The sequence below is a fragment of the Humulus lupulus genome, chromosome 6 (assembly GCF_963169125.1).
Source record: "Humulus lupulus chromosome 6, drHumLupu1.1, whole genome shotgun sequence".
Lineage (NCBI taxonomy): Eukaryota > Viridiplantae > Streptophyta > Magnoliopsida > Rosales > Cannabaceae > Humulus > Humulus lupulus.
The window spans coordinates 198,732,676-198,744,811 of record NC_084798.1 but is presented as its reverse complement, the minus strand read 5'-3'; the positions used below and the strand labels follow the sequence as shown (position 1 = coordinate 198,744,811).

General features: G+C 36.8%; 1 protein-coding gene and 1 long non-coding RNA gene across 2 annotated transcripts; both read right to left on the bottom strand.

The window, feature by feature from the left end:
- Positions 1-996: 996 nt before the first annotated feature.
- LOC133784386 (uncharacterized) lies at positions 997-3,596 on the bottom strand. Its single transcript, XR_009871317.1, has 2 exons — positions 3,351-3,596; positions 997-1,287 (listed from the first exon to the last, which is right to left on the bottom strand). It is a non-coding gene; the product is annotated as an uncharacterized LOC133784386 (long non-coding RNA).
- Positions 3,597-8,694: 5,098 nt separating this feature from the next.
- On the bottom strand, positions 8,695-9,078 carry LOC133785839 (uncharacterized mitochondrial protein AtMg00820-like). The gene has a single exon (XM_062225054.1). It carries the CDS (start codon positions 9,076-9,078, stop codon positions 8,695-8,697), a length of 384 nt encoding a protein of 127 aa, XP_062081038.1.
- Positions 9,079-12,136: the final 3,058 nt, after the last annotated feature.

Here is a 12,136-nt window from a genome sequence, read left to right as displayed (position 1 = left end):
TAGGCTCAGTAGAAGACGGTTGGTGAAAGATTTAGAGGTTCATTTTGGCAATGGTTTTGCGAATATTATTTTGTAGGCGAGTGGGAGGGTGTGGTGAAGGTGGAGGGGGAGGAGGAGGAGAGGGTATGGAGGAAGTCGATGACTGTGAGTGGGTGGGAGATTGGTCTGGAATAGTCTAGGGAGGAGTCAGAGGAGATAGAGGTGGTTGTGGGTTTTGGAAAGGGATAGTCGGTGTAGTTAAGGCAATGAAAATAATGGGAAGATGAAATGCACACCATTCATCCATTTTAATGGACGTGTTCGGTGGTGATGTCATGGAAGAGGAAGAAAAAGGGAATTCATTCTCAATGAATTTGACATGTCGAGAAACATAGATTTAGTTGGAGTTGGGAACAAGACAATAGTAGACACTTTGGGTAGCAATATAGCCAACAAAGGCAAAAGGAGATGAGCAGGGATCAAGTTTATTTTAGGTGTATGGACGTAGCCATGGATAATAAAGACATCCACAGCTATGAAGTTTGAGATAATTAGATGTGTGGCCATGAAGTTTTGAGTAAGGAGATTGAAGTTCAAGTGTACGAGTAGGCATGTGATTAATTAAATAGCAAGCAGTAGCGAAAGCAAGAGGCCAATATTTTTGTGGCATAGAGGAATGAGTGAGGAGAGAAATGCCTGGTTCAACAATATGACAGTGACGACGCTCAGAATAGCCATTGTGCTTGGGCGTATGAGGAGGGGAAGTGAGGTGTGTTATACCATGAGACTCAAGTATTGGAGCTAAACTAATATATTCACCACCATTATCACTAAATATGGTAATTATGGGGCGTTTAAAATATTTTTCAACCAAAAGTTTGAATTTTTGAAAAGTGGCAGTGGCATCATTTTTGTGTTTGAGAGGATAAAACCACACATATTTGGAATAATGATCAACAACGATAATATAATATTTGTAGCCATCATAAGAAAGAATGGGAGAAGTCCAAAAATCACTATAAAGAACACCCTGAGGGTCATGAGATTGAATGGTATTTTGATGGAATGACAATTTGTGGCTCTTATTACAATCACATGAATTAGAGTGAAAAGAAATTGTCTTTGGAATATTTAAATTAAAAGCATTGCTAATATGACGTAGAATAGAGTAGGATGGGTGGCCTAATATATGATGCTAATCGGTAGTGGATGTCAATTTGACAGAGTAAACGGCAAGACGAGTGGGATGCCATTCATAGATGCCAGATTTAGTGGGACCTTGAAGAAGAAGTACCCCGTGCAAAGATCCTTCACAAGATAGAAATTAGGTAAGAAAGTAATAGAAGCATTATTATCATGACAAAATTTAGAAATAGAAATAATATTGCGAGAAACGGAGGCACATGAAGAATATGATTAAGATTAAACGTAGTGGTAGGGGTAAGAAGGGAAGTTGAACCAGTGTTTAAGATGGCGAGGTCCAAGCCATCTCTAATAATTTGTTCGTCAGTACCATCGTAGGGGGAGTGAAGAGCAAGATTGTAAAGATCATAGGTGACATGATGGGTAGCACCACTGTCAAGAAGCCAACCATTGGAGGAGAAGTGGGTAGCAGTGGCAACATAGGCACAAGGAAACGTGGATTGATAGCCTTTGGCACCAAGGCGATATGAACCATGGATTGTGGGGAAGGTGGTATTGCATTTGGATATTGGTTACGGAAAATGGGACATTGAGAGACATAATGACATTGGGTTCGACACCACTGACATTGTCCTTTGAAGGATTGAGAAGAACGATTAGGAAGGGGAGAGTTGGAGTGGTTTGGAGTAGGGAGAAGGCCAACATTGGAGGAGGGAGGACCAGTGTGATGGTTGTTGTTTTGGTGTTTGGCTACATAGTTAGTAGTGGTTGGGAAATTTTTGAATGATTTGGTTTTGTGTTTAAGAGAAAGTTCACGATTGATGAGTTTTTCATGTAACTCATTAAACGTGATTGGAGTTTCACGATTTTGAACAACACACATTCTCACAGTCAGGATCATTAATTTGGTCAAGGACTTTGTCAACAATGTCTTCAGAATCAAGGGGGCGACCAAGAGAGGCAAGTTGATCAGTACAACACTTGCTTTCTTGCATATAGTCAGAAATGGAACATGGACCCTTGGTAATATTTTTGAGGTGGTCTTTTATTTGTTTGAGATGGCCTTTTGAGGGATTGTCATGGGTCTTAGCAAGAGTTTGCCAGGCGGCATTGGTGGTGGAACATTGTGAAATGAGAGGGACTTATGGATTGGAAAGTGTGCCAACAAGAGCTCCAAGAATGAGTTTGTCTTGACGAAAACAGGTGGTGTAGGCAGGATTGGTAGTGGTAGTGTTATTTTGGGTAATGGTTTTAGGGGGAGCAGAATGGGAACCATCTATGAATTTGTGTAGATCATGGCCAAGGAGGGTAGCTTAAAGTTGAGTTTTCCATGATATGTAGTTTGTGGGAGTGAGTTTGAGGATGTGGGAAAGGGAGATGATGATGAAAGGCTTGGTCGGTTCATCATTGTTGGGTAGAGAAGATTGATTCTGATCATTGGATGCCATTGAGAGAGAAGGATGAACAGGGGTGAAAAAAATGGATCTAGGCTCCTGATACTATATAAGAGGAATGATATTGATTGTGATTGGAAAATAGAGCTGTATATTATTATTGATATTAGTCGTGTATTTATATACAGACTACACCTAGAATACGAAAGATAATAACTATCCTAGATTTGATTAAAATTTGAATTAAAGAGAATAAATCATGGAGAGAAAGAATGAGTAAATAAAGGAACATTTACAACAAATATTATCTACAAACAGTAAGCACAAGATTATGAGATAATTGGTCAAGAGATTGATTATGATGTATCTATATCAATGGGTAGGTTACAAACCCAATAATAAAAAGTGCATACATCGTCACAAAAACTTCATTAATTTAAACTAAATGAATAAAGAAACAGAGAATAGGAATTGACTTTCTTATTTTTCACCATGTTAAAGGCTTTATAATATTCATATCAATTATATGTAGTAGTATATTGAATAAGGGTGGAGGAGAAAGGTCATTAAACGTTAGAAGATAGTGTCGATTACCAAAAATGAAATAATTATTAGATATATGTATAAATGTATTTAGAAATGAAAAGAAGAACAAATATAAACAAACAGCTAAAAAAGAAAATCCAAACATGGCATTTACCTTTCCATTATGAAGAAAGAGACAAAAACATGTAACAATTATGTTGAGACAACTGAGTCCTGGGGTAATTTCCACTATAATGTAAACCTAGTCTCTACTGTTAAACCTGTTATCAAAGGAACTTCGAAAGTGACCTAGTGGCTGTCGTGATCTCCGCCAAACGCGAACTAAGGGGAGAGAGTGAGATCGACGGTATCGCCAAGGCACAAATGAAGAAGAGGAGAGTGAGATCGTTGGCATTGCTGTCAATCCCGAACAAGGGAAGAGAGTAAAATCACTGGTGTCACCAAGACTTCAAAAGAGAAATCTGAAACAGTTTATCAGGAGCACATGCCAGTAAAGCCACTCTTCTGACTCAATTTGATTGGATCAATTTTTAAAATTTCATGTCAATTTTTAAAAACATTAAAAATAAATATTTCATTATATTCAATATTTATTAGGGTTTATATTTTTTTTTTTTAGACCATATGTTTTGTCTCATTACCTAATAAATTATTTTTTGAACACTGTGTTTTGTAAAATAGTTCAAATATAACCCTAAACCTGATTTTGATGAATAAAAAATTGAGTATAACAACACAATTCTTAGGCAGAATGACTGTATTTTTATTATGAGTTGTTAGTTTGATGAATTATTTGTGATTTTAGTTCAAAAAACTTTGATCGAAATTGGGTTTAGGAGTCTATTTGAACTATTTTAGAAAACACAGAGTCCAAATAGTAATTTGTCAAAATACATGGTCCAAACAGGTAATGAGACAAAACACAGGGTCTAAAAAGATATAAACTCTATTTATTACTATACAAATATTTTAATAAGTATGCTAAATTAATTCATAATTAATAAAAAATCACTTATATCATTATTATTTAAGTGAGGCCTGTGTTATTTTTGAATCCTATGTTTTAGTTTAGTTTCATTTAGGGTTGGCAATTCATGTAAACATGTCGTGTTCGTGTCAACACAATTATGACATGACACGATTAATATAAACATAAACATGACATGATTATTAAACGTGTCAAAATACATGAACACGAACACGACGCAATTATTTTAGTAGGTCACACAACACGACACGATAACACGATTATGACACGATTAATGTGTTATGATACAACACGAAATTGACACAATTAATCATACCTAAATAAAAAATTATGAAACCTATGATAATTATTTGTGTTATCGTGCTGACATGATTATGACACGACACGATTAGACATGACATGATTAAGATAAACACGAACACGATACAATTATTAAACATGTCAAAAACGAACATAATACGATTATTAAACGCGTCACCCAAATCTATTTATTTTCATGCCGTGTAGTGTCATCGTGTCATGACCCGAATGCCACCCCTAGTTTCACGATAGACTTTTTTTTTACAAAATATAATTGTGAACCCTATGTTTTATAAAATGATTAAAATTAGTCTCCCAAACCACCCAAATTCGACCATTTTTTATCAACAGATCATTTTATTGAATTTTTAATTTTTTAAGGTATCATAAATTAATTTAAAACATTTAATTTAATTTTTAATGTTTAAAAAATCAATAAAAAAAAAAGAAAAAAACCTAGTAAACAAAAAAAAATAACAAAGAATGAAAATCAAATACAAAAAGTAACCCACAAATTAAATAAAAACTCATAATCCATACAAAAACTCAAATACCAAAATCATACATAGATAATCTCAAATTCCAAAATCATACATAATCAAATAATCTCAAATGATTACCGTCTGATTACGCTATGTAACGTCTCTTACTAAATAATCTCCAAGATTTTGGCTACGAGACTAAAATACTTTCTACCAACTATCATTGCTCCAACGCAATCAGATTATACATGAAAATTCTGTGGTGGCTAGAGAGATCATTCACTCCATGAAACAAAAGAATTCTTCACAAGGGCACATGGTAGTAATGCTTGACATGGAGAAAGCCTATGACCGAATGGAGTGTGAATTCATCATTGAAGTGTTACATGTGTTTGGATTTCATCCAACTTTTGTTAAGTGGATCGAATGTTGTATTTGTACCGAAGAGTTAAAAAAGGTAATAAATGGGAATCCAGGTGGGAAGGTCATTCCGAATAGGGGGTTGCATCAAGGGCATCCACTATCTCCTACTCTTTTTATTATGGCTTCAGATGCTCTATCACGTCTCTTTATTCAACAAGAAATGACAAAGAAGCAACCAGGATTCAAAATTAACTGAAATGCTCCAACCATTACCCATATCATGTTTGTTGACGATATTATACTTTTCGGGAAGGCAACGGTGAAAGAGGCTAATTGCATGATGGACTGTCTCCTAAAGTATGAGAATTGGTCGGGTCAAAAGGTTAGTATCGCTAAATCAAAAGTTTACTTCCCTCATAGAAAGGGATGGGAAAAATTTCTTCGATTTGTGATTTGCTGGGTATGAGACGTACGCGATAGGATATCAAGTATCTAGGCCTACCTCTGTTACAATCTAAGAAGCGTACAACAGATTTTACCAAGGTAGTGGATAAAATGTTACATCGTATTCAAGGTTGGAAGGCTAAGTTGGTATCTAATGCGAGTCATGCAACCCTCATCCAATCAGTCGGCTCGTCTTTAACTTCATTTGTGGCAGCATGGGATGTCAATCCTTCTTCTGTGGCTGCTAAAATAGACGGGGCTCTTAGAGATTTTTGGTGGGGTAGTACTCAAGGCAAAAAAAAAAAAGTGCATCTCACTAAATGGAGTTCTATTTGTAAGCCAGAGATAGTAGGGGGGCTTGGATTTAGAAGTACCACTGTCCTAAAAAGATCATTTATTGCTAAGAGAGCTTGGTCAGTGGCTATAGACCAACGAGGCCTTTGGAACACTATGGTGGAGGCTAAGTATGTTAAAAGTATAAATTTAGTTGAATTGCATATTAACAAGCAGGACTCCTTGATTCGGATGAGTATCATGAATGCTAGAGAGATTGTGATGAGTAGCTCAATATTGATTTGGTTTGACAACTGGGTTCTAGTAAAATCTGTCGAGTAGCTCAAGGACTGCATGATATTCTCCAGCACAATGACAAGGGTTGGAAACTTATTTTGGGTTCAAAGTTACACAACAGGTTCAAATACTTTTGGTGGAATATCCTGTCAAACAACTTGAATACTAAAGCTCGGCTTTCCTTCCTTCAATTGGAAGAGAGCCAAAAAAATTTGTTCTGTGAAGGGGCAATGGAAGACTCAATGCACCTTTTGTTAGAATCTGTAGCTTCTAACTCCAAGACACTAAATTAGTACACAAATGAAGTTTATGGTATTTTTGCAATTATGTCATGCGTCCATGAAAAAGGCAAAATTAAAAACCAAAATGTTAAAGGCCTAGTCCAGCCCAACAGAAATTACACAAGTAAAACACTGAGTTATTCAATCTCAGAACTCAGAAATCAAAAACCCCTTCATGTCAAGAACACGGGCACACACACGAACAACCAAAATTAGGGCTAGAGTTCAAGAGAAACAAATAGAGGGTGAGAGTCAGAACACCAAAGATTGATCTCGGAGTTCACCACAGAATGATGGGCCACGTCTCCGTCAAGCTACCTCAGAGTGCTTGAGTATCCACTAGTCACAACAGGTATTACATAATGTTTCCATCAAATTTCGAATCACAATCTTTGATTGATAATCTGTTCTTTCTATCTCTCTGATTTTCATTTCTTTCTCACTCTTTCTAACTCTCTTTCTGTTTTTCCTTTTGCATGTACTTACAACTGAGCTCCTCGGAGCTTCTCTCTCTAGACTCTCTCACTAGTTCAGCTCAAAGGGAATAGAATGAAGCTCTTTCTCTGGTAGATCTCTCTGGCTTGATCTGGTTAATATATATATATATATGTATATACTGAAGAAGTAGTCTAGGTTGCTGAGTTGTAGTTAGTTAGGCTTTTCTTGATTCTGTTAATTTCTGTTGTAACTGAAAGATGATGTTTGTTGTTCGAGTCTTTGTATAGAGTCTGTATTGGTATTTGGCCTACGGGCAAACTTGTAAATTTACCTGTTGTAATTTGAACTGAGCTTATAAGGAGATTTACTTAACAAATTCCTCCTAAATCTCCTTATGAGCGATGATGGTTTAAAGCACTCTGAGGGTCATAGCTTGATGACCCTTTAGGTTAGTTTCCTTTGTTGATTCCTAGCAAGTTCATACAATGCTTGAACTTAGCTAGGGTTACCACTTTAGTTCCCATATCAGTAGGATTGTGCTCAGTGGGAACTTTTTCCACTGTGACCTCTCCCTGAGTCACTTTATCTTTGATAAAGTGGTATTTAATCTCAACATGTTTGGTTCTGTTGTGAAAGACAGGATTCTTACAGAGATGTATACTGCTTTGGTTGTCATAATAGATTATAGGGATACTCTTCAATAAGTATAATTCCTTTAGCACACCTTTAATCCAAACAGCCTCCTTGATAGCTTCTGTTGCAGAGATATATTCTACCTCTGTAGTCGACAATGCAACCACTGGTTGTAATTGGACTTTCCAACTTATACAGTTTCCCCCAACTAAGAAATAATAAGCTGAGGTGGATCTTCTAGTGTCCCTATCACCAGCATAGTCAGAGTCACAAAATCCTTCTACTAGAGTTAGGTTTTGTGACTGTTTAAACACTAAACCAATATTTGTAGTTCCTATTAGGTACCTGAATATCCATTTCATAGCCAGCCAGTGCAATTTTCCAGGGTTAGCCATATACTTACTTAGCACACTTATAGCATAGGCAATCTCAAGTCTAGTACTTACCATTAGGTACATTATAGACCCAACAGCATTAGAGTAGGGTACTATGCTCATCTCTTCTGTCTCTTTATCTGTCTTAGGACATTCATCTCTAGAGATCTTGTATTGGCTTGTAATAGGCTGACTAGTCTTCTTAGCATTAGTCATCTTCAATTTTTCAATAATTTTTTGTATGTAGTCTTCCTGGAACAGCTTTAAGATCCCTTTGCCTCTGTCCCTTACAATAGTGATCCCTAGGATTTTAGTAGTAGTACCTAGATCCTTCATTTCAAACTCAGACTTAAGCATTTCCTTAACCAGGTTTACCTTAGACCTTTCTTTGCTGATTATCAACATGTCATCTACATATAACAGTAAGTAGATGACATCCTTGATATCACTTCCATGGAAATATAGACAAGTATCATAGTAGCTCTTAGAAAAACCTTGCTTAGTCATGAAGGCATCGAACCTCTTATTCCATTGTCTAGGAGATTGTTTTAGTCCATACAGGGATTTAACTAGCTTGCATACCATATGTCCTTTTCCCTTTTCTATATAACCCTTAGGCTGTTCCATGTAGATATCTTCCTCTAGTTCACCATGTAGAAAAGTAGTAGTGACATCCATCTGATCAATTTCCATGTTGAATTGATTTGTTAGAGCAAGCATTAGTCTTATCGTTTTGTACTTGACTACAGGGGAAAAAATTTATGTGTAGTCAACTCCTTCCTTCTGAGTGAGCCCTTTAGCCACTAATCTGGCCTTGTACCTCACTGGTTCATCCTTGCTTCTCCCTTCTTTCTGTTTGAACAGCCACTTGCATTGCACTATACTCTTCCCTTTAGGTCTAGGAACATATATCCAGGTCTTGCTCTTCTTTAAGGAGTCCATTTCCTCATCCATTGCCTTACTCCATTTCTTTGCATCCTTGCATTTAATAGCTTCTTCATAAGTTTCTGGTTCTATCTTCTGTCCTTCTAGAATACTTAACAATGTATAAGTTGTATCCTCATTCCAGATATTGAAGCTGTACTTAGGATTAGGTTTGGGAACCCTTCTAACCCTGTCCCTGACCAATTGATATTCTACCATGTTCTCAGTTTGGACTTCCTCTTGGTTTTCCTGCTGTTCCACCTGAACAGTGTCATCTCCTTGTTCCACCTAACCCGTATCCTGGTCTGGTTCATCTAATTCAGCTTGTCCTGAATCACGAGCATCTCCTAGAACAGCTGGCCTTAAATCAAAACTGATGGTGTTTCCTGCAGAATTAGTATTGGTGCTATTTCCTGAAACATTAGGGTTAGTAGTAGTGCATGGAAAAATATTTTCATTAAAAATCACATCCCTACTATTTATAGTTTTAAACTAGTTTTCTCCCTTACCCATAGTCTGTAGCCTTTAGTACCTTCAGGATAACCCAAGAAAACACATTTTAGAGCTCTAGGCTCTAACTTACCAGTGCTTTGGTGTGCATATGCTGCACATCCAAAGACTTTCAAATGTGATAAGTCTGGTGGTTTACCAGACCACCTTTCTTCTGGAGTTTTGAATTCCACAGCACTTGATGGACACCTGTTGATCAAGTAAGCTGCTGTGAGCACAGCCTCTCCCCAGAAACCAGTAGTTAATCCAGCTTGAAACAACATGCATCTTGCTTTGTTTAGGATAGTCTTGTTCATTCTTTCTGCCACACCATTCTGTTGTGGTGTTAGTCTGACTGTTCTGTGCCTTTGAATACCTGTTTTTCTGCAATAAGTGTCAAACATATTATTGCAAAACTCTAGGCCATTATCTGTCCTTAGAGTCTTGACCTTTTTAATAGTCAGATTTTCCATTAAAATTTTCCAATCCTCAAACTTGGCAAATGCATCATTTTTATGCTTTAAAAGAAATATCCAAACATTCCTAGAGTAATCATCAACTATAGACAAGAAATAACTACAACCCCCATGTGTAGTAACCTTTTTAGGACCCCATAAATCAGAATGCACATATTCTAATATATCTTTAGATTTATGTGTCCCAATTTTAAACTCAAGTCTATGATGCTTACCCAAAATGCAATGCTCACAAAAATCAACTTTATTTACTTTATCTTTGCATAAAAGATTATGTTCACTCATTAATTTCAAACCTCTTTCACTGATGTGTCCTAGCCTCCTATGCCATAGAGTAGCTTTAGAATCCTCAAGTGAATTTTCTGCTGTGCTGTGGCAATTAGAAACCAGTTCCCCTTTAGATAGTAAAGACCTCCCTCCTTGTAGCCTTTTATTATGGTCATGGAACTCTTGCTTAGTTTCATAGTACCTATTTCAATTTTACTCACAACACCAAGGTCATCTAGAACACTTATAGAGATTAGATTTCTGGTTAAATTAGGTACAAGTCTTACCCCTGTCAAAGACCTTACCACACCATCAAACATTATGAAATTGACAGTACCAGAACCTTCAATGTGACATGTTTGATTGTTGCCTAGAATGACCTTTCCACCTTTAGATTCCCTGAAATCAGTAAGTAAAGATTTATCATTAGTTATATGAAAAGTACAACCTGTCAAGAATCCATTCATTTTTAAAATCAGAAGCAACAATATAAACTTCTCCACTTTCATAGCCATCACTCAAATTTGCTGTTGTTTGTTTTTCTTTCTGTTTTGAGAAGTAGTTCTCTCCATGATTTAAATCACTGTCTTGATCATCAGGCTTATTCTTATTATTTCTTTTCCATAAGTAGCAATCCCTCTTGAAATGTCCTGGTTTTCCACAGTGAAAGCAGCCATTAGAATCCTTAGGACCCCTAGATTGAGACCTGCCTCTTCCTTGTTTTCCACCTCTATTAGGGCCCGGCTATGACTTCTCCCTCTATTGTTCCATGGCTTCTTTTGATGAGACCTTCCTCTGCTTAGGTTTAGTTCCCCATTAGAACTGCCTAGCTTATCATTCTTTAATTCTAGGTCCATCGATTTTAGGGCAGAGATAACTTCATCCAGGGTTATAGAAGTCCTTCCATATTTAATGGCTATTTTTACTTCCCTGTAGGATTCTGGTAGAGAATTTAAGATGATGATTGCCTGATTTTCATCACTTAAAGACTCATTCTCACCAAAATTAGCCAGTTCTATATGCATTCTCAGAAACTCATCTAGATTCTGCTCAAGATTATTGGATCTATTCATCTTAAAACCAAAGATTCTTTCTTTGACAAAAATCTTATTGGTTAAAGACTTCTGCTGGAACTGTTCTTCTAGCTTTCTCCATATCCCTGCTGGAGTCTCTTCTTTTTCCACTAATCTGATGATTGCATCACTCAGATTGAAAATGATAATTCTAGTGGCAGTTTCCAGGTATTCTTCTGCTGGATCTTGGTTGTATTTTCTGGCCATTCAATGGGTTCTTCTAGAACCCTTAGCAGCTTTTGTTGTGCCAACAAAGACCTGATCTTTCTCCTCCAAATCCTATAGTCACCTGAGCCATCAAACTTATCAATGTCAGTCTTAAAACTACTCATATTGATTATGTTAGAATTTAAATCAAAGATAGGATTAGGAATCTCAGGTTGATCATTCAGTGACACATCCACTAAGTCTCCAATGTCGTAGTCATCTTCTTGTGGATTCAAACCCCCTTGATTTTGAGGATCAACTTCCTCCGGTCCTTGATTATCAATTTCTTCCAGTCTTGCTTGTTAATTGTATCAATTTTTGTCTTGAATCTTGCCGAAAAACCTGGCTCTGATACCACTGTTAGAATCTGCAGCTTCTAACTCCAAGACACTAAATTAGTACACAAATGAAGTTTATGGTATTTTTGCAATTATGTCATGCGTCCATGTAAAAGGCAAAATTAAAAACCAAAATGTTAAAGGCCCAGTCCAGCCCAACAGAAATTACACAAGTAAAACACTGAGTTATTCAATCTCAGAACTCAGAAATCAAAAACCCCTTTATGTCAAGAACACAGGCACACACACAAACAACAAAAATTAGGGCTAGAGTTCAAGAGAAACAAACAGAGGGTGAGAGTCAGAACACCAAAGATTGATCTCGGAGTTCACCCCAGAACGATGGGCTACGTCTCCGTCAAGCTACCTCAGAGTGCTTGAGTATCCACTAGTCACAACAGGTATTACACAATGTTTGCATCAGATT